Genomic DNA, 23,047 nt, shown 5'->3' with positions numbered 1-23,047 from the left:
TGGATGCCCAGGGATGAAGGATGGATGCCCAGGGATGAGGCGGGGATGCCCAGGGGTGAAGGATGGATGCCCAAGGATAAGGGGGGATGCCCAGGGATGAAGGATGGATGCCCAGGGATGAGGCAGGGATGCCCAGGGGTGAAGGAGGGATGCTGAGGGATGAAGGGAGGGATGCCCCAGGGGTAAGGGGAGGATGCCTAGGGATGAAGGCTGGATGCCCAGGGCTGGCGGGGGGATGCCCAGGGGCCCGGCCGGGGCAGGGGGACGGTCGGGGCGGGCCCAGGAGCCCCGCCCGCGGTACCTTGTCCAGGAGCCCGTTCCGGCCGCTTTTGGCCGCCATCTTCTCACTGCCTCCGCCCCCGTCCCGTCCGCGACACCTGGGCGCTCCTGATTGGCCGCGCGGGAGGAAGTTCCGCCCCATCTCGCGCGCGCGCCGCGAGGCACACTGGGAAATGTAGTCAGCTCCTCGGTCACTCCTGTAGGGGTCGGGGGTGTTCAAATAATGGAATCATGGAATGGTTTGGTTGGGAAGGAACTTAAATCCCATCCAGTTCTATGGGCAGGGACACTAGACCAGGTTGCTCCAAGGACTGTTCAACTCCAAAAGAGCTGTCTGCAGTCCCCAGCCCTGGAAGGATTTAACAGCCGTGTGGATGTGGCTCTTAGGGACATGGGTTAGTCGTGGCCTTGGCAGTGCTGGGGGAACTGGATGACCTTGAAGATTTTTTCCAACCCTAACTATTCCATGATCTTCAACAGATCTGGCCACGCCACAGGATGCTGTTTATCCATCGTTAACTAGACCCTTCATGTGGAGCTGCCATGCTGAGGAATCTGCTGTTTTCCACTGCTGGAGAGGAGATGCTGAGCTGGATATCCACTTGGACTGATCCAATTTAGCTGCTTCAATGTAGGGTATCAGTTTTCCATTAAGGGAATGACAACATCCTGGCAGATGCATCTTCCTGCAGTGACAGCAAATGATGGGGTTTCACCTGTCCCTGCTCCAGCCTGTTATTAATGAGCCTCTTTGTACCTGCAGCTCTGCTCGGGAAGGTTTCCATATCCAGAGGTTTTGTGTCTGGGAGACCCTTATCTGTCAGACCCAAGTGTCTCCATGGGCCTCTCCCATTTTTGCTGGAGAGAGAGAACCTGGCAGGGATGGCTCTGGATTTGGGGGCTGGCAGCTGCTTCCATCAGCTGGTGCGGAGCAGACTTTCAAATGAAGCCCCAAATCTTTGTGATTCGCTTGGCTGCTTCCCTGTTTAGTCTCCCTGGAACTGTGAATGGGACTGAGTGGAAGCAAACAGCCTCCTGCCAAACCTGGGAATTCAGCTCCAGCCCCAGGCATTTGCTGATCTCCAGGTCTCATTTGAGAAATGGCCCTTGCTCTCCTCATTTTCCCTTCTCTGCCCCAAATCCATCCTTTGTTCCCAGCGCTGCAGCAGTGGGAAAGGCTGTGGATCAGCTCCCTCAGTTTAATATGGGATTTTGTGATTCACATGCCCCTCTGTGGGGTTTGAGGACAGCACAGACTTTCTGGCGTTCCTCTGGTGCTCCCAGTGCTCCCAGCTGGAGGTGGGAATTTGTTCTGGCTCATCCTGGCTCTGCCAAGACATTCCCGGAGGAAATCACACAATGTGAGAGGAAAGGGAGTGGGAGAGGTTTAGGCACAAGTCCCTGAGCACCCTCTGGCAGCAATACCGGCCACTTCAGCAGGAGAGCACGGAGCTGGAAACCAAGAAAGGACAGCTTGAATGTGTCCTGCTGCAGCTGACAGGTATCCAGACAGGATGAGGGGTATAAAAGGTATGGGACAAAGGTCAGTAATAAATTTAAACTCTAAGAGGGGAGATTTAAATTAAATATTGGGAAGGAATTCTTCCCTGTGAGAGTGGTAAGGCACTGGCACAGGTTGCCCAGAGAAGCTATGACTGCTCCATCCCTAGAAGTGTTCATAGCCAGGTTGGACAGGGCTTGGAGCATCTGGGTTAGTGGAAGGTGTCCCATAGCAGGGGGATGGAGCAGATGATCTTTAAGGCCCCTCCCAACACAAACCAGCCTGTGATTCCATGAAGATGAGGCTGAGTGTGCTCCCACTGTGGCAGCCTCCTGGATGTCCGTGAAGGGAAGGCAAAGACTGAACGCCCTCATCCCAGCACAAGGCTGGACCCTGATGCTGTGGCTACAGAGGGGCAAACGGCACACAGTTACTGCTGGGGTCCCTTGGATTCACAGCTGGATTAACCCCACCTCAAACCCAGCTGTTGGGAGATCTGCCTTGGAGTAAAAGTGAGTTTGCCCCGACATGAAGTAGGACTTGGATATCTTCCATGTTTTATCTCCATCCCAGCTCCAATGGTGGTTCCATCTGGAACTGCCAGTGCAAGCAGAACCCGATACTTCCGAGTGCTCTTTTCCCTGCACTGGCTGGGGAAGAGAGGAGGGAAGAGAGGCAAGAAATTAAGGCACCTTTTGCAGCTAATAGTAAATAACCCAGCACATCTACCTTCCCTTTGGAATTACTCAGGATCACTGGTGCCTTTACTTTTGAGGCTCCCGTGTTTCATGTGTGTTCCAGGATAGAACTGGATCCCTGTCCTGTGGGGATGGAAGAGAGCTGAGCCATCCAAGGAGCCATCCCATCACTCTGCTCACAACCCTGGCCTCCTAAAGAGGGAATCCAGCCCCAGGGCAGGTCTGGAGGCAGGAGGAACAATTCCACATGGTGTACGAGATCCCTCTGTAACCATTGGCAAGCAGATGGCCAAGCCATTTTCCCCCTCCTGAGGTAAGAAAATCTAGTAGGAAAACTGAATTGGAAAATCCAACCTTGTCCTAGAAAATCTGGGACAAGATTCATCTCAGGTTTTCAGGGACTTCCATCTTGGAAGCATCAAAACAGCCACAAAGCTGCAGGGACAGCACATGAAAACCATGGCTGCTTGCTGCTGGGCTCCTCAATTCCTGGAAAATAAAAGTGTGCTCATCCACCCCTGCCCAAAAACTGGAATCAGAGTGGCTGGGACAAGCGATGGGAAGCAATGGAGGATGCTCACTGCCCATTAGCTGCTTCCCTACATGAAAAACAGGTCATTATACCCACTTACACCATTTTTTTCCCCCTGCAAAACATAACAGGAAAAATTCCTTCCCCAAAAGGGTTGTCCAGCCCTGGCACAGGCTGCCCAGGGCAGTAGTGAGTCCCCATCCTTAGGGGAATTTAAAAGCTGTGTGGATGTGACACTTGGTGACATGGTTTAGTGGTGGGATTGGCAGTACTGGGGGAACAGCTGGACTGGATGATCTTGAAGGGCTCTTCCAACCTAAATGATTCTCTCTGATTACTCAATAACCTCGCCCGTTTGGCACAAGCAGCAGTAGGATCCTGCTTGTCTCCAAGCACAGCAACTTTGGCAGAAACAGGGATTTCACTGTCAGAACCTGGTTTTATTCTGTTTGAACCTTGGCCTCTGCCCTGCACTCTCTCCAAGTCCTGGTTGCTGTTAAAACGTACAACATTATTTGTACACATTTGCTATTTGTTGGCGTGTTTCTGGTTTGTGACAGTTGTTTCACAAGCAGGATTTACTCTGTTTCAAACAAACAGAAGCCACAACATGAGGGATTGCCTGCGTGTCATTCCACTCACACATTTCACACATGCAAGTCAACGGTCCTTCGGTGCCTTTTGAAAACATTCAGGTGGTTCAGCTGAGACCCAAAATGACCGTCAAAGTCTTGTCACCAGCCCAGTGCTCTGCTGGCGAGCTGAGAACGCGAAAGCACAATTGGAATTTTTCCACAAATGGAAAAGCACAATATAAAGCATTATTGGAAAAAAAAAAAAAAGAGTGTAGCGACATCTAGGTTTGTTTTGAACAGTTTGACAGCAAATCCCAATCCGTGCCCAGCTGAGGGTTTTCCCATTTGCATAGTGAAGAGCTAATTCTAGAGCGGAGGAGTTGCAGCGTTTTCCAGACGTGGGGAGGGGGAAAGTTTGTGTCAGGTGTGTGGATCATCCCAGTTTCCGTGCTGTGCTTCTACCCAGCTCCCATCCATGGATGTTTATCGTGGACAGTGGTTAGTTTTGCCCGCAGGTGTGAAATGGTCCAGGTTTTCCTGAAATGCTTCCCCTAATGCACGGGATAAGCTCTTCGTCAGGCTTTTGCTGAACAGCTGGGAGACAGGACAGGGCTGTCGGAGGGTCTCTCCCCTCGGAGCATTGCTAAAGGCTTGGTTTTTAAAATCAGTGAGAGTCTTTAAGGCTTCAACCTCCCCCTTTGCTTTCATTGAGAAAATACTTGTTCAAGCTATACTTCCTGACTACTGTGCACTGCAGGTACAAGAGCATTGGAAGAGAAATACTGACAATATAGAACATCATCATACAATCACCTGGTATGATCCCTTTTGGCACTTTTCCTTCATTTATCTGATCTTGCTGGCTCCAAACACGGACCTTTCCGTGCGGCTTTTCCCAGGCAAATTGCTCCAGAGCGTTAGAAAGCAACATTCCGGAGTCAGTGGCATCTTTGGCAGACACAAGTCATGGAACCAACCCCAGCTTCACATTCTGGGAGGATGCTCCCACAAAGGATGCCTTCATCCCAGAGGGAAGGCTGAGGGTTAGAAAGCACTTTCCTAAAGTGTGAATAAATACTTGGTTTCATCTCAGGCCTCTGCACATCTTGCAAGAGGTATTTTCCTCCTCGGCTGGCTGAATTTCTGGCAAAGGTAGTGCCATTCCTGACCTTTTTATGGGAGAGGCTGGGAACTCCTGCTCTTTTGAGTGTAATTATTTACAATTTTTGTTTCCTTTGTGCAAGCTTACACAGGCTTTGAGAGTGTTAAATTAACAAAACATTCATCCTGCTTTGCATTGCCGCAACCCTTCCACGATTGTGATTCCACATATAAAGGTCTCCTTAAATGTGGATCCCACAGCCTGTGCGTGATGCTTGGGGAGTTGGGATCTCTGTTTTGGGGAGAGCCAGGGGAACGAGGGGTCTCATGGAGCTTTTTTTGGCTGGGGACAAACTCCAGCTGAGGCATGCCTCCCTGCCCAGCTCAGATTTGGAAAGAGGAGATTAACGCACAAACCCCCAAAATATTTATAAAACCTTTTCAAAAGGAGATATTTAAGACACTGTCCTGGTGCATTGGGCTGTGAAATCTGTTTTAAGAGGGGAAAGAAAAGATACATTCAGCACGTAAATCTAGCATTTTTTGTGGTGTGGCAGCCCAGGCCTGGCTGAACCCACACAAGAAGTGCCACGAGAAAGAAGGAAACTTTAAGGAAGTCTGACTGGGGCTCCAGGGATTAACTGTGGAAAAATAATTCTAAATCTAAATGCACTTGGGAAGTGCATACTTTAGCTCAAAATGTTGGGAGAAACCACATGGATTGTGAGTTAAAGCTGTGGCTTTCCCTCCTGAACTCCAAGGGCAGATCCAGGCCATCGCTCTTTCTCTCCATGCTACTCTTCCAGGTCTGGCCAAGGCTCTAATTCCTCAATTTCCTTCTAATTCACAGCTGGAAAGAGGAGCAGCACTCAGTTTGGGCCAAAAGCGCCTGATTCAAGCAACACCTCCTAAGGCTCTGAGAGGGCCTGGAATGCTGGGAAGACAGAGCAGGCCAGGTCTCACCAGTCCTGGGGACAACTTTACCCATCCAGTAGTTTGGGTGGCAAGGAGATCCAGAGATACAGATATATATTATGGAATCATTGCTATAAGATTTCTCCAAACAAAAGTGTCAATCTTTTGAAATATAGTATTTAAAATATATAAATTTTATCCATTAAAATATAAGATTTCTTTTTTTTTTGTCCTTTTTTTTCTTTTTTTTTTTGAAAAAATCCAGTTCAATTAGGGAAAAAAAAAACCTGCCAGGGTCCTTGCAGTGAAAAAGAAAACCAGTTCCTGTTTTCTTTTTAACCGTTTTAAGATGGAGGGAGAAAATTAAACTGGTTTTAGATAGAGGAAATTGGGCAACGAATGTTCTTTTGTTTGTTTTAGTGCACTGGGTGTCCTCCCTTCACACCATCCATGGAGAAGCTTGCCCCAGCACTGTGCTCATCCCCAAAAATATCTGGCACATGGGTGGGCTGGTGGGGAATGCCACAGCTCCGCCCTGGGCAAAGATCCTTGTGGGCTCTGAGGATCCCAGTGAATACTCTGCAAGGCAGCTTTCAAGGATTGAGGTGGAATAGTGTTGTTTGAGCTCCATTACTGGAAATAATCCACAGAGTTAATGGATGGATGAGTGTTACAAACATTCAAAGGGTGGGAGGCCACATCTGGGCAGAGAACACACGCTCCACCAAGCCCAGGCTCTGGGCCAGCTCTGCCGCAGGCCCAATTTTATGCCTGGAAGTGGGAATTTTTAGTGCATTGCTCACCTGAGCTTTTTTAGTGGTTTGGACCCGGAGCCAGGGAGCTTAGAGCAGGGGAAGCCCTCTGGAAGGCTGGTCTCCCATCCCAGCTCCAAAGCCAACCACTGGGTGCCTGAAGAGCACAGGGATGTGTCAGACCCCTCAGGATGCCTCCTTTGGGACATGTAAGAACAGGTCTTAGAGAGAGAGCTCTTAACCAAGCAAGATCCTGAGGGTACGTGTCAACAGGGAGAACGTCCTTCACAAAATCACCCAGCCGGCATTTCCCCTCCTTCAGTGTTAGAGGGAAGAACAGGAAACCCTCCTGGCTTGGAAGAGGCAGGGACTAAGAGAAAAGCTCCCTGGATCCCAGCGCCCAGTGCTCCACTCAAGCTCTCTGCCCTGTCACTAACATGGAATTACAAGTCCCTATAAGGCTTTTCGGTAAAATCCTTATTTTAGGTCTCTTTTTTTAAATGCATTTGGTTTTTTACTTCAAGAAAGTGACGTATGGTCTGTACTGCTGGTGCAGACAGTGAGATACATTCATTTTTAAGTACTCCAGGGGGCTCTGGGATTTCCTTGGAGAAATACGGAACAGGCTTCCTCCCCAGCAGCCCTCAAGTCGTTTGACATGGACAAGGCCTGACTCCACAGTCTGAGGGAGAAAATCGGGCAGGCAGAGAGAAGAAGACTGTAAGACAGAACAAACCTAATTTCTATGAGCAGAGCTCAGATTTCCCTTGGCAAGGGATGGACGAGGTCCTTACCTCGTACCTCATGTTCACAACCCTCCAGGCTGGGGAACCCACATGCACGTGGAGGCCTTGCAGTGTATTCACAGGGATAACAACACCTTTGGACCAATGGGACCAGAAAGGATTTTCTCTCCTCATTCTCTCCTGTTTTTTTTTTTTCAAATCTGAAAGGACTCTGGCTTCTCTCCGAACTGGACCTACGAACGCCTTACCACTGGAACGAGAAAACAATGGTGTGGGTGGAAGTAGGGCAAAAAATAGTTCTCCTGTAAGACAATCTGATAAACCTCATCGTCCTCTAGAAAGGCAGCATGGCCCACCAGTGCTACTTGGCTCCCAGAGTGCTCTTGGAGCGCAGCAGGTACCGATCCACTCGGACTTTCCGCCTGTCCACTGTCCTGTTCTCGCTGTCGAAAATCCGCTGGAGGTGCAGGGCCAACCTCCTGTCCTCCTCCTCCTGCTGGAGCTTCTGCTCCCTCTCCCGCACCTCCGGAGGCACCTCCCCTGCTGTGTGCCTCAGTCTCTTGACGGAGCCGTTGTGCTCCAAGTGCTTTGTTTTGCAGCATCTCTTCCGGCCCCGCCTCAGGAGCGGCGGCTGTTCCGTGATGATGTTCCCGACGGAATTGCAGGTGCTGTTCTGCACGTTCATCAACTTGCTGTTGTTCAGGTATTTCAGCTGCTTTTTCGCCGGTGCCTTGGCAGGGACTCCGAGTGTGCTGCTGTCAGGCAGCGTCGTGCCAACGCCCACGCTCAGCATTTTCGTGCCAAGACTAAGACAGGATTTGTCCATGAGTTTTAGGTCAGGGCCTTCAGACACTCGTGTGTTCAAGGAGGTTACATTTGATCTCACATCTACTTCGGCAGCACTGTCATCTCTTGTTAAGGCCTGTGAACCCTTGTTCTTCTCACTCCCTCTTCCCAGCTTCATTTCACTGATGGAAGGGAAGGAATCCAGCTTGGGCTGAGGCTCTCCCATTGTGTCAGGTGGAAGGCGGTCATCCTGCACTTGTGGCTGCTCTTTAGTGCAAGTGCTGGAGTTGGTGATGTCAGGAACCGTAATGTCTTCCACAGGCTCTGCAGCCAGGGATGTGAGGGTCGCTTTAGAGAGAGTCTTTTTGATCTGACGCTCCTGAAATATCTGCTCCCATTTTTTCAGTATTCTTGGACTGGCCTCATAGGTGGTTGGCTTCTGCAGGCTCCGGTTCAGGTTCCTCGGCGTGGATTTGATGATGAGAGGGCTCAGGACTCTGCCGTCGGGAAGCCTCTTCGGAGGAGTACACGGGGAGCAGACAATGGGCTTGAAGTGGTTGAGCTCTTCAGAGATGCTGTCGTTGCTCTCTGGGCTGATGGATCGCTCTGGCTTGTGCAGGGCCGAGAGGGACGACACGGCCGTGAGGACCAGGCGCTTCTCTGCCGTCAGGTCTGGGGCCGAGAGGCAGCGGTTGTTCTGGGTGGACGACAGGACCCCGACCAGCGGTGTCGACGTGCCAGTCACGGGCAGCACCTGAAAGGCAACGCAGAGCACCCGGGGTATTGGTCACGGAGCAGAAGGACAAGAATGTGAGAGGAAAACAGGAGAACCTGAGGTTACTGTGCTCTCTGGACACATCACCTTCCATGGTCAATATGGGACATGAGCAGGACCCAGCCTGATTTGGGTCTCAAATTTATGTCAGTGCAAGAGCTGTTCTGGCTGCAAGTGGCAACCCTTCCAATGGTAAAATCACAAGATGGTTTGGGTTGGGAGGGACCTTAAAGATCATCTTGCTCAAACTGGGTTGGATGGGGCTTGGAGCAACTAGAAGGTGACCCTGTCCATGCCAGGGGGTGGAACTGGATGAGCTTTAAGGTCCCATCCAACCCAAACCATTCTATGATCCTAAGAATTTCTTCCCATAGCATGGAAGTGCCAAAGAACATATTCTGACATCAGGAAAACTTTTGCTAGTTTAAACAGCTTTAGAGAGAAAGGGAAAGGAAGAAAGGATTATTTTCCTAAAATTCTATATTTTTCTTTCAGTGGCTGTAGATTCAGCCTTGAAAAGAAAATGAATCACAAAACAAAAGGCTGATGACAATCCTTCCAATTAGCCTCCAAGAACTCTGCCACCTCTCTGCTTTTCTGCTTAGCAACCCATCAGGTTTACACTAGGAAGTGACTGGCCCCATGACAATAACACAGCACCACAAACCCTATGTTTTATATCTCCAGACTACTGGTGCTGTGTAACCCCAGATAAGAACATTTACATACCACGACCTGTTCCCAGATGCTGCCTGTACCTTTGTTTTGTTGGCTGGGGCTGATCTCTGCCTGCTCTTGGATCTCTCCTGAATGGTGTCGTTGCAGCTCCGACTCCTCTCCAGCTTGGCGGTTAAATTCCTGAAAAGCAGATGGGTGGAAACAGGACTGTTCATGGCCTTAGGGACAACCAGCTCAACAACCCTGGCAGCTGTTGGGAGAGACATCAGCCTTGGCAGCACCTGACTGTAAGAGATACCTCCTACGCCCTCTGGGAAAGGGATCCAGGAATCTTGGATTGTGTTCATGGGCTCCCTACTAAATACATGGACACCTCCACCCATGGCTCATAATTAACTGAGGTCAGAGCTAATGATGAAGCCGTGGAAACCCTTTGCTTCTCATGTGGAGACACACTTGGTTACTCAGCTGCTTCCACTGGGTCAAGCAACAGCTTTCCAGGGAAAAAGGCGTCTGGGGCTGATGGTCTCTCTTCATGTCTGTGCTCAGCACTCCTGAGTTCATCCCACAGGATTCTGATTCCTGACTAATGATTTAAATCTACAGGCAATGATTTTTCTGCTTCATGGGATGGACACTAACTTCTTTGATCCCCTGGATTTTATAACAGGTAGGAAGTAAGCAGATGGACACCATGTCCTAACAATGAGTCTGCTCTAAAATTCTAGAAAAAAAAAATCACTTATTTTGGATTGAAACAACCATTTGAATTAAAGCATCACAGGTGCATTTAGAACAAGTTGAAAGAACATCTTTAAGGGACACTGAATAAAGTCTCAGCATCTTACCCTGAAAGGAAAGCAAAGGAGGTCTTGGAAACGAAAGCCGACCGATGCGTTTGCTTGCCCTGGAATGGTTCTTCATTCTCTGAATCCGAGAGACGTTCAGGAAACTGAAGTCAATCAAGGAAGAGTTAACTGACATGTACAACAAAGAGAATAACTTGGAAAATAAAGCTCTTTCTTGCAAAGGTGTTAAAGATCCCCAAAGCCCTCATTTCCGATTGTACCGAGAGGACATAAAGCATAAATAATGCAAAAATAAGCACACAGCTCCTATGTATAGTCATTGAATAAACTTAATTTACTGGTCAAGAAAATGTGGGAAAATCCTACAGGGTGGGAAAATTACTACAGGGTGTTCATTACTTAGCTCCCACAGATCAGCCCATCAAATTGAAATTTTAAGAGCATTTCCTACAGAGCCTCCCAACTGAAATGGGAAACAGGCAAGACTCAGCCTGAAGAATGTGTTGAACTTCAGAATTGTGCAGAAGATTCATGGGGAAATGTTCATGGAAGGGCATAAGGATCATCCCAAAGCAGAGATTTATCTGCCATGTTTGGAAGAGTCATGTGTTGGTGGGTAAAAGGGGGCACAGAAACCTCTGGAAGAACATCTGCAGTCATCAACATGGATCTTTATAATCTGTTAGCTCACAGCTTTCAGGGGCTATAAAGGGTCAATCAAATAATCCTGGAAAGACAAAGGATGAAAGCTCTGGATATGTGGATAGGAAGGAGAAGCACAAGCTTACTTACACACTCTTGGTTCACTTTCAGTACGACAGATTCGTCCTTTTTCTGCTGTTCCTCTGTTTTTCTTTTCCCTACATCCATGTCATCTACAACGAACTTGTGAATCAGCTCCTCAGATGCCTTTTCTTCTTGTAGTTTTTCTTCTCTCAGCTGGAAACAATGAAAAATGAGATATTTATAATGTTTGAAGTCCTCCACACAAATTGGCAAGACCAAGAGTCTGGTCACAGCATTAAATTTTGTGCCTTCATTTCCCTACTCTAGGGCACAGCCACTGCCTCTCTCTCATAATACTGTGAAGATTGGTTTGTTTCTACAACACATTTGTGTTTTTGACACAAATATTAGGGATTTTATCTTCTTTTTAAAACAATAAAGGCACTTTGACACAGGCCATGAATAGTCCACATATATCTGTAAATAGAACAGATCCTCCCTCCTTCCTCCATCCAACCTCTGTGGATAAGTTACCCTTGTCTGGGACAAGCAGCTGGACCTTTGACTGACACATCCTCATTACACGGATGAACCACAGCACAAGGAATTCAAATCCTTGTGTTTTTCCTCATATATGAGCGTGGGCATCTCATGTGCTTCAGAAGCTGCTGTGTTACATTGCCCTCTAGTCAAAAATGCAACAACTTGCAAAAACTCCTTATTCTTTGCAAAATATTTACACTTTTTCTTCTCTGCTGAAGGATGGAAAAATCCCCAAATCATGGACATGTGGACAACAAAGAAAATAGAGTTCTTGAGTCATTACGTGAAAAGCACGTCATGATTTTGAAGCTGGAAAAGACCTGAATCCTACTGAATCCGAGCTCCCAGAGATGAGGTAGGAGGAACAAGGTAGATAGAAACCAGGAAAAACTCCACTGTTTGGCTGATTGTGGGTGTTCAGCAAATGTTTTCAAAGACTGATTTGACTTCCTGCTTGGAGTTGTTTGAAGATGTGTCTTTAAATTCCTTATCTATTAATAATCTCAGGCAATAACTACAACACCGTGTCTGATTAACATGGATTGTGGCCACACGACGAGGCATGAGGAACAGTCTGCTGTAAATCAACAGTATTTCTGCTCTTTAAGGAGCCTTACTTGAAGTATCTGAAAAATTCACATCAAGATTTATCATAAAGATGACTTTTTTTGGGCAGCTGAAATACTACCCAACACTCGGTGTCCGTTTCCCACTTCTCACCTCGAAGAAAATTATATGGAAATCCTCACTTTTTTGGCTAAATTATAAAATTATACTAAATTCCTAAATCTAAAGCCACAACCATATGTAATATCATACAGAAATATTTAAGGATTTTGGGCAAATACATTATGTGAGGTGCCAGCCACATGCTTTGCTGATGGTGATCAGTCAAAAAGACAACAACAGGATCCTAATCAAGGGACACAAAAAAGAATTTAGGTCCAGAATTCAGGCTGCACACAAAAGAACCTCTAATGATAAAATCAGTAGGAATTAAAAAAAAATAAAAAATTAAGTAGCCTTGTGTAAACTATCTCCCAGAGAATTTTTTTACAAATGCTAGCACATACAAATGTGCTGGGACACGAGGACGAGAAACTGAAACAATGTGGTGTGAAACATCTACCCTGGGAGAAAGTTATCTAAGTAGCATCTCTGGAATACTGGATGCAGGACCATCAGCTTAGTTAGCAGCACAACTACCAGAAAATGCATTTTAACTTGTTTGTGGCCGTTTTGGGCACTGGAACTGCAGGGGAAAAATGCCGTACAAGTGATAATTTTCTGCGTAAGAAACAGCCATTTTAGGATCATCATTCCTGATATTAATATTTATTTCCAAAAGTTTGGCAAATGCACACTTGGTATCTTCTCTTCACTCCACAGACTGTCAGATTTGGAAAACAACTTGCATCTGGGATAAGTAAAAACATTTTGAAATGCTCCCCTCCCTTTCTCGGGAAAGCCACCCTGGGTTATCCCCATTCCACAGGCAGGGGGAGCTAAGATGAGAGCTTGTGCTTCCAGACACAGAGGCAATCCCAATCAAGAAAAGCTTAGATTCCCGGACCTTAGTTCTCTTCCTGCCTAATTCAGAAGTTCAGAGACACCAAGAAACCCTTGATAACCGACAACAGTCCCAATTTTGCCTCTATAACTCTCTGACTGGATGTTGGAGCCAGGTCGGTCTGTTCTCCCACAGAACTAGTGACAGGATGAGAGGAAACAGCCACAAGTTGTGCCACTGGGGGCTTAGACTGGAATAAGGAAATGAATAAGGAAATGAATAAGGAAACAGTGACTGCAGCATCAGTTGTGATTTTATCAGCAAAATTTCACTGCCATTTCCTCTTAGATGACGATTCAGAGAATCTCTCCCCCCCCCAGCTCTTTCAGCTGAATTCCATAAAAAGTAAGTTTAAGTTGGCATGGGAAAGAAACCCATCTCCCATCTGGCAAGGAGCAGAAAGGGCAAGGCAGGAGGCTGAACAGGAATGAGACAAAAACAGGCCCAAAATGCCAGAAAGTAGTTAAAATATTTCTTTGTGACTGGTGGGGAAGGCAGAGGTGTTGGCACTGAACTGCACACTGTATCTTTTTGCAACACTTCTATAAAAGGTTCATAGATCATGGGACAGAAGATGGTTTAATCCTTCCAGAAGATCCAGATATGCCTCACAGAATCCCAGAATGGTTTGGGTTGGAAAGGACTTTAAAGACCATTCAGTTCCAACCCCTGCCATGGGCAGGGACACCTTCCACTAGACCAGGTTGCTCCAAACCCCATCCAACCTGGCCTGGAACACTTCCAGGGATGGGGCAGCCAAAGCTGCTCTGGGCAACCTGTGCCAGGGCCTTACCACCCTCACAGTGAGGAATTTCTTCCCCAAAATCCCATCTAATCCTGCTCTCTGGTAGTGGGAAGCCACTCCCCCTTGTCTTGTCACTAATTCCCGATGAAAAGTCCCTCTACAGCTTCCTTGAAGGCACTGCAAGGGATCTTTAGATCACCCATTAATACCTATACAAAACCCCTTATTTCTTCATCTTTAAGCCAAAGATGCCCTGAGTCAACTCATCTTAAAGATTACAGTGAAAAATACAGTGATGCACATTTAAATTATTTAACTAATTAGATTTTTATAGCAGTAAGATTCCTGTGCACTTAAAGTCTGACACGGTTGCCCAGACCCAACTGCTCCTCAACAAAGTGTCTCATCATTGCTGAAAATGCCACAGGTCCCACAACTTTGCACACAAAGTTTCCTTCCCTTCCTGCCAAGTCACCTGGATGGGAGAAGAGTCTGCAATTCTTAATATCAGTTAATGAAACAGTCAGCCAAAGTTACCCTAATAACCTGTAGTGACATTTCCCATCAGTGCCACTGCTAATTCCACAGGAGTGGAAGCAGGAGGGAAGCCCCTTCCACACTTTTTAACTGTCTCCTCACACAGATGCATTTCTCAAACTAGTTATTTACCTTAAATATCACCAAACCAGTATTTTCCTACTCAGACAAGGCTGTTTTTCTAACTCAGCTTCCCAGCCCTTTCTACTCTTGTTGATATTTTCAAGCGAAAACCCAAAGAAAATTCAACAATGAAAACCCCCCTGGGTTCCTTTTCCCCAGCAGGTAGAATAATCAATGAAGGGTTGGACCCATCTCAAGGGAAAACACATCACAGAGATCAAAAATCCCTTTTTAAATGGAGAAAGTATTTTCATGGACTTTAACTGCACACCAGCTGAAAAGCTTTTCTTCCCTTATCATTTTTTTGACCTTTAAATGACATTTTTTCCTTGCCTAAAAATAAAAAAAAAAAGCTCTGGTTTGGAATAGTTTGTTTCTGAGGAGAAGGATGTTATTGCAGGAGATATCTTATGCTGCAAAAGTCTTTATGAAATTACATCCACAACCAGTTGCTCCAAGGAACGTACATTTCCATGTTCTGGAAGACAGACTAAGACAGCAAAATTTGGTTTCTAAATGCTCAATTACAGCCATTTCCTGAAGTGGCTGAACAGCATAAAGGGAATAAATGACTTTTGTTACAGAGCAGGAATAAAGAGCCCTTCAGGTTTCTCTACAGGATGGCATTCTTGCAGGAAATCCAAGTTCTCCTGGAAGAAAATACACAATTACCCAGAATACTGACCTTCCTTAGCTGGCTTTCATATTCTTCTCGGAGTTCCCCTGGTTTGCTTAATTTAATGGGTGCTCTGAATATAAAATCTGGAAAGAGAAGGGAAAAAAAGAAAGGAAACACTTTTTAGTGCAGGATAATGGTGTTGGCCATTATCTCCCTAAAAGTGTGAGATCTCCATGGGCTGCACAAGAGATTCTGCAGCACTTTTTCCAACTCCAGATGTTTATATTCCACCACTGCTATCAAAGAGCTGCTTAACATGCAGGAACATCAGGAGGAGGGTGGCCAAGCAATCCCACTTTGCACTTCCAGAGTTTCCTTGGAGACTCTCAAGAGTCCTTGACAAGCAGTTAAGCAATCAGAGGAGTATTGGGATGATGTAAACACAGAGGTGAAGTAACAGCCTGGTGATATCACAGAGAATCTGGGTCTTAGGAATAAACTCAGGCTTTAAGCACAGGGAGTAAGTCCCAGAAACAAATCCAGGCTTTAAGCACAGGGAACCTGAAGCCTAGGAATAAACTCAGACTTTAAGCTCCTACTCCCAGACACCCAAGGCACACAGGCTGACAGCTGCAGCACAAACCCCTCAATTCACATTCCTGCCCTTCTTCCATTGACATCAATGCATCGGGAATGCTCCCTATTTTCTGGATAAACAGTGTTTTTTCCCCTCCACATCCCCTTCCAGCTGTTTGCAGCGTTGTCCCACTGATCTGGAGTAAGCACAGCCTTTTTTCCACTTGCAATTCATTCCCCGAGGTCAATATTTCACTCTGTCTGGCAGGAATTCCCCATCCTGCTCCCGCTTCCTCCCTTCCCCCTCGGGAATTCAGGAACCAAAAGCTTATTGGCACAGGGTTATAGTTTAACCTCGAGGAGTCTGTTATTCCCTAAGGACTCTCTTCCTTCTATCGGCCACAAAGCTCCCTCCCACTTCTGAGCAGTGCAAGTCTGGGCAAGTTGCACTACAGCTGGAGGAGCTTGCATGGAAAAGGGAATAACAGGAATAAAACAAGCCCTGGACAACAATCCTGGCTCAATCTGTATCAGTATGTATCAGGCAGGGTGCAGGACAGCCCATCATTCCAATGTGCTGTGGTCAGGATGGAATAGGTACAAGCACGGAGGAAACATCAGGGGTATTTCCTTCTTCAAACTTGCTAAAATTAAAGGTTATAAACCAGCAGCTCCATCACGATTTCAGAAATTCACAGAACCATTTAGGCTGGAAAAGACCTCCAAGAATCCAATCTGTGACTGATCCCCCCCTTGTCAACCAAACTACAGCACTGAGTGCCACATCCAGTTGTTCCTTGGACACCTCCAGGGACGGGGCTCCACCACTTCCCTGGGCAGCCCCTTCCAGTGAACGACCCTTTCCATGAAAAACTCCTGATGTCCAATGTGAGCCTCCGCTGGTGCAGCTCGAGGCTGTGTCCTCTCCTCCTGGCACTTTTTCCCGACTCCCACCTGGCTCCACCCTCCTGTCAGGGAGTTGGAGAGAGCGAAAAGGTCCCCCCTGATCCTCCTTTTCTTCAGGCTGAGACCCCCCAGCTGCCTCAGCTGCTCCTCACAGGACTTCCTTTATTTAGGAAGCGTTTTTACTTGGCCCAAAACGAAAGGTTCACAGCGGGGGGAGTGAATCAAACACCCAGTGACCTGCTGCCGACTCTCCTGCTGGGCATCCTCCCTGGGGACAGGTCACAGCCCTGGTGCCCACACATGCCATTTAAACACTGACTAAATCCTGTTTTCACTTGTCCTGCTTTCCACTGGTTTGCTTTTATCTTACAGAAGACTCCTGTAACTTGAGCTCCTCACAGTGAGGGTGAGTTCAAACTCTGTAGCCTCTGGAGATGGGAATGCTGAACAAATCACAGAGTATTTCTTTAATATTTCCTTCAGAAAGGAGAAAAATAATCTCATGTAAGCAAACATCAAGCACATAGATTATAAGGCGCTTTTTTTAAAATAAAAAAGCTGCTATTCCCTCTTCCTTGTACACCTACGAGAGCCAGGCTTGTTTTTAAAGGAAAACTTCCCAAATGTCCGAACATGTGGGATAAAAATCCCAAGCAGAGGTAGTGCTGGGGAGGCCAGGCTGCATTCCTTGCTCCTGCCATGCTGGAAACCTTCCACTGGTTTCCCCAAATGTTTTTCCAATTGTGTCCTTGAGCAGTTCCAGTTCTTTGTGAACTTTATCAAGCTGAATTTCCACTGGAATGGTCCTGAAGGCAACAGGAATCTAACTCCCCTGCAGCAAACTTCAATTACTCCTCAATGTTTAAAGCTTGTCTCAGACCTTGTCTGCAGAGCTAAAAAGGTGGATTTTTTTCCCCTTCAGGGAAACATACAACTGGAAAGAGGAGCCATGTCAACTGTCTCATTGCTCACATGGGTTCAGCAAGCCAAGCCAGAAGAGATTTTAAATAATGGGATAACAGTTATTTGTAAAGTTGTGCTGGTTTAGCTCAAGGGAGGCAATTTTATCCACAGTCTTTATGCACCAACTTGAATATTTTACAGTTGGGTCCAACTCTGTAGAAGAGACAGAATCAAAAATGTATGCATAGCTACATATCTGCATTCCACAGAATCCCAGAATGGGTCAGGTTGGAAGGGACCACAGTAGCTCATCTATAGCTCAAGATTAAGTGATCTTGAGAGGAAACAGTTTCTGAAGGGCTGCTGGGAAGGCTGGCACTGGGATGCTCCTTCCAAGCCCTGGTAAGAGCACCAAAACAGGATCAGACCTGGTATCCTGCTCTTTTATCCTGGCAGACAAGAGTTTCATCCTATTGTGTTCAGCCTTGGAAAAACCAATTGATTTCTGCACTATTTGAGAGGACAACAGATTTTCTAATTATTTAATGCTGGTTTTCTTTATGAGAGACATCTGACAGCCTAAATCCCCTCTGACTCGGTCCTTTCCAGGTTGGAAGTGTGCCTTACTCACTGTCTCCGTGGAGCCGCACTCCTGACCAGCACATTTTATATTTACTGGCAAAAGATCCAGAAACCTCCATCTGGCAAGTTCAGCACCACGGGTTGGATAAAAGTAAAGCTGAACTCGACTTAGAGCCTTGTCTGTCATTCAGAGGCTCCTGAGTTTTGCCAATCTGATGTCATTCAGCAAGTCAAAGCTGTGCCATGAGCAGGAGCGAATCTCCTCACCCCCAGCTTCCAAGGAAGCTTTCAGTAGACTTTGTAGCTTCCTTCTCCCCTTTACTCCTGGCAGGGATAAAAAAAAATCCTTGAGGTTTTCACTATTTTCCCTTTTAACTCCCAGCAGTCAGTGTTTACACTTGCAGCTGAAGGTGAAATTTTAAAATGTTTTCAAAATGCAAACCAAGAAATTTTGTGAGTACAGAGAGGTTTGGAAACAGTTTTCCAAGAGAAGCAGTTTAACTAAATGATATGAAGATATGCCAATAGCCGAGATAAAGCTTTCCAACAGATTTGCATAGAATTATGGAATGGTTTGGATTGAGAGGGACTTAAAGCCCATCCAGTTCCACCCCCTGCCATGGGGCAGGGACACCTTCCACTAGACCATGTTCCTCCAAACCTGGCCTTCTTCCAGGGATGGGGCACCCACAGCTTCTCTGGGCAATTCGTGCCCAGGGCCTCACCACCCCCATAGGGAAGAATTCTTTCCCAATATCCCATCTAGTCCTCCCCTCTGGTAGTGCGAAGCCATTCCCCCTTGTCCTGGCACTCCAGGCCCTTGTCTGAAGTCCCTCTCCAGTCCTCTTTGAGCCCTTTCAGGCTCTGGAAGGGGCTCTAAGGTCTCAATGGAACCAGTATTTTGTTGTTTTAATTGGGAAGAACATTTAAAAAACATTTAGAAGTACAGTGAGGAAAAACCCCCCTACTGTAGGTATAAGCACTATTCAGATGGAGGCACAACTAGCTGGACAATTATTTTCCAGGAGTTAACGATCCACTGCCATGCCATGCCAGGCTCTCACACTGGCCACTGGGTCAGGTCCTAATCACTCTCTTCATTAACAGCTTGAATGGTAGATTAAAAAAAGAAGTGGTGTTGGCTTTAATCAGTTTGATATAGGGGGCAGATCACTGCTTTTCCCAAGGCAGGGAAAAGCTTCATCAGGATTACCACTTCCAAACACTGTGGCCTTGAGATAAAACACAACTGGTGACAGGCTACAGAACAACAGAAACAACAGGAAATTAAGGAATCACCAGGAAATGCTCCAGAACTAGACTGGTCTGGGCCAGTGGGGAAAGAGGGAAACCACAGCCAAAAAAAGACTTTGAGGAAGGAGGGGGAAGTCATGTTAAAAGTTTGGCAAAAACACCCTTCTATGAGCATCAGTTATTAATTGTTGTGCAGAAAAGAAACAAAAGAAATCAGCTGCCTTTGTAATAAGGGAGATTTTGATTAGACGTTAAGTCTTCCAAGTGTTCAGATGCTGAAGCAAAGGTGGGATCCCATCCTGCTGTCTGGGTATGGATGAGAGATTTGGGATGTCTGTGAGGAATGGTTTGGGTTGTATAACCAGTCATTTATCGCAGCCCTTCAGTACTTAAAGGAAGCTTGTAAAAAAAGAAGGAGAATGACTTTCTACATGGGCAGATGGAATATCTGGAGTTGGAAGGGACCCACATGGATCATCACTAAGTGACAGGAGAAGGGGGAATAGCTTCCAACTGCCAGAAGGCAGGATTAGATGGGATATTGGGAAGAAATTCCTCCCTGTGAGGGTGGGGAGGCCCTGGCACAGGTTGCTCAGAGAAGCTGTGGGTGCCCCATCCCTGGAAGTTTTCAAGGTCAGGTTGGACAGGGCTTGGAGCAACCTGGGCTAGTGGAAGGTGTCCCTGCCCATGGCAGGGGGTGGAACTGGATGTGCTTTGAGGTCCCTTCTAACCCAAACCATCTAGGTTGATTTATGATGATTTATTCTCTCGCTCCTAGACCACTTTCATTTTAGGAGTCTAAAGCTCTTCACCATCTCATCAAGCCCTTTCCTTGGAAAACTGCATTTCTGTTTCCCAGTTCACATGACAACATTTGTTCTTCAGCAATTTTCCAAGCTCTCTGACATTATCTATAATCTGAGATGGTAATGTCAGAGTTGACAGGCAAAAACCTATCAGTGCAGATGGGTATCTGATCCTGAAGTTTGGCCTTGTGCCTGCTGAGAAGACACAGCCACGATCTCATCTGTTTGTCCTTCTTCACAAGACTCTTTTCTTTTTTCTTGATTAATAAGATACCCCATCTTCCTTGGAAGTGGCCTCAAGTTGTGCCAGGGAAGCTTAGTTTGGATACTGGGCAAAATTTCTTCACTGAAAGGGTGGTCAGGCATTGGAACAGACTGTGGGCACTGGTGGAGTCCCCAGCCTTGGAGGGATTTAAAAGCTGTATGGATGTGGTACTTGGGGACATGAGTTAGTGTTGGCCTTGGCAGTGCTGGGGGAACGGGGCACTAAATGGTCTTGGAAGGCTTTTCCAACCTAAACGATTCTGTGACTCTATGAAATGTGAATGTACTTATTTTCTTACAAATCAGGCCGAGCACTTCCCTGCAAACATGTTCTGTTCCTTCTCCTTGGCCTGCTGAATCCTCACACACGTGGTCTCCAAGCCTCCCATCTGCTGCTCCTCTCTGCCTTCCAAGACTTTCAACAAGCAACTGTTTTAATCTAAGCTTAATCAGTGCTTCATAACAGAATTCACAGAATAATTCAGGTTGGCAAAGACCCCTAGGCATGCAACCCTTCTGCTCAAGCAGGGTCACCAGGAGCAGGCTGGCCAGGTCCACGTCCAGTTTTGACAATCTCCAAGGATGGAAACTTCACCTGGCAATCTTGTGCTGGTCCTTGGTCATCCATTTTTTCTTATGGTCTTGTGTTTCAGTTTGTGCCCATTGCCTCCTGTCCTGTCACTGGGCACCACTAGGATGAGCTGGGCTCTGTAGGTCTTTCTCTCAGGGACCTACATACATTGATATATAAATGATATACATTGATCAGGTCATGGTGATTAGGAGAGGTTCATGAGTCCTGGAAGAAAGCAAATGTGACACCTCCCTTCAAACAGGACCAGGAGGAGGAATGACAGGGACAGCCCCATTTTGATCCCCAGGAAAAAACTATTCCTGGACACCACTTTCAGACAAGGTGGGAAGTGGTGCTGGATGTATGGAAAGGAAGGCAGGCTTAATCAATATCTTCCATCTCAGAGGATGAGTGGAGAGCAGCAGTCTTGTTTATACTGCCCCGTGAAGGACCAAATGACTGGATTATATGGCATAAGGGAAGGCTGAGAGATCTGGGACTGTTCACCCTGGAGAAGGCTCAGAGGGATCTCACCAATGTGTTTAAATGACAAGTGGAGAAGACAGAGCCAGGCTCTTCTCCGTGGTAACAGAACAGGAGGAAATGGGCACAAATTAAAATAAAAGAAGTTGACTGAACATAGAAAAATCACTTTTGTAAAAAAGTGGGTCAAGCATTGGTACAGGTTGTCCAGGGAGGCCACAGAGTCTCTTGGGGATGGTACTAACCCACCTGGACACATTCCTGGTGACCCTGCTTTGAGCAGGGCTTGGCTCTCCCTGCCAGGCTCAGCTACGTGGGGATCCTCCGATCAGCCTCACTAATGCCAGGATAAACCACTTCAACTGCTCTCTCCCTGCAAGAAGGAGGTCCCTGTTTCCAATGGATCATCTGCCTTTGATTCCCACACTATGAGCACAACTTAGAGCCCAAGAAAATGACAAGTAAGACAATTACTCTGTGCCTTACTGCAAAATAGAATCATGGAATAGTTTGGATTGGAAAGGACCATAAAGCTCATCATGTTCCAATCCAGTGCCATGGGCAGGGACACCTTCCACTAAACCATGTTGCTCCTTGAACACTTCCACAGATGGGGCAGCTACAGCTTCTCTGGGCAATCTGTGCCAGGCCTCACCACCCTCACAGAGAAGCATTTCAGCCCAATATCTCATCTAACCCTGCCCTCTGGCAGTGGGAAGCCATTCCCCCTTATCCTACCCAAAATCCAGGACAAGTAGAGAATTAAAACTAATTCCTCTTAAAAAAAAAAACCAAACAAGACACTGTACAAGCATTCCTGCAGCATAACTGGATACTCTCATCCAAGCCTGCCTGGACCAAGCTAAGTCCATTTAAGCAGGACTGACAGCACTGCCTTGGAGCAGAGATTGACTTAGGGAGTTCCCAGAGGAACCACTCCCATCCCTTTGGCGCAGCTCCCTCTGGGCAGCCCGGTTGTTCGTTGATTCTGCAAATCCTTCCAGGCAAAGGCTCCTTAAATCTCTTCCAGGTTAGCAGGGTTAGTTCAAACCACCAATTTAAGCTGTTTAAGCTCGTCCTGCCAATTCTTCCCGCAGCCAATTAGAGGATGCTGACACAAGCATGAACTGGGAGACCAGGAACATGCTCCGGGTCCAGCTAAAAGGATGTTTATCCGTAACTTAAATCCTTGTCTGTTCCAGAGGGCTCCCCCCAGCACTGCTCCTGGGTGGCCAATCTCTGCATCACCTCCCCAACCAAGAGACCCTGGCGCATTCTGAGAGCTCACAGCAGCAAGGTGGGCACCTCCAGCAGCTCCTACCGGGAAAGAGCAACACCGACGGCTCAGAGGAGGATTTTGAAGGAAACGCAGGGAGCAGTTTTCCAGGAGTTGAGGAAGGCAGCTGGCTTTGGAGGCAGGAAGGAAATGCGTGACAAGAAGCAAGGAACTCAGGAACTCAGGATTATTTTATGCCAACAAGGGAGCAGGCGCATCCTTCCAGGGTGAGGGGACCCGACGGGCACTTGGAGCGTAGAGCTGCTGATCTGGGCCCGGCGAAGTGGGGAAACATCCCCTCGTCCGGGCATCCCTTCCAGGGATGACGCCATCCATCCACTCCATCTCCTGACGCCACAGAGGAGGGGTGGGCTCAGCCCCGCCGCCCCCTCAGCGATCGCTCCCGCAGGACT

General features: G+C 47.1%; 2 protein-coding genes across 2 annotated transcripts in view; both read right to left on the bottom strand.

Annotated features, from left to right (window-relative positions):
- Positions 1–421, bottom strand: part of SPCS2 (signal peptidase complex subunit 2) — a 6,643-nt gene extending 6,222 nt beyond the window's left edge. Inside the window, exon 1 of the mRNA XM_008920854.3 lies at positions 302–421. Coding sequence (XP_008919102.2) covers positions 302–421 — 120 coding nt within the window. The remainder of the gene's footprint in view (positions 1–301) is intronic.
- Positions 422–3,429: 3,008 nt separating this feature from the next.
- RNF169 (ring finger protein 169) lies at positions 3,430–22,688 on the bottom strand. Its single transcript, XM_018077002.2, has 6 exons — positions 22,647–22,688; positions 15,077–15,153; positions 10,940–11,086; positions 10,187–10,290; positions 9,419–9,518; positions 3,430–8,639 (listed from the first exon to the last, which is right to left on the bottom strand). Exons 3-6 carry the CDS (start codon positions 11,015–11,017, stop codon positions 7,461–7,463), a joined length of 1,461 nt encoding a protein of 486 aa, XP_017932491.1. The 5' UTR covers positions 11,018–11,086; positions 15,077–15,153; positions 22,647–22,688; the 3' UTR covers positions 3,430–7,460.
- Positions 22,689–23,047: the final 359 nt, after the last annotated feature.

The sequence above is a fragment of the Manacus vitellinus genome, unplaced genomic scaffold, assembly GCF_001715985.3.
Source record: "Manacus vitellinus isolate BGI_N305 unplaced genomic scaffold, ASM171598v3 scaffold_34_pilon, whole genome shotgun sequence".
In the NCBI taxonomy this organism is placed as follows: Eukaryota; Metazoa; Chordata; class Aves; order Passeriformes; family Pipridae; genus Manacus; species Manacus vitellinus.
This window is presented reverse-complemented; position numbering and strand designations above follow the sequence as displayed.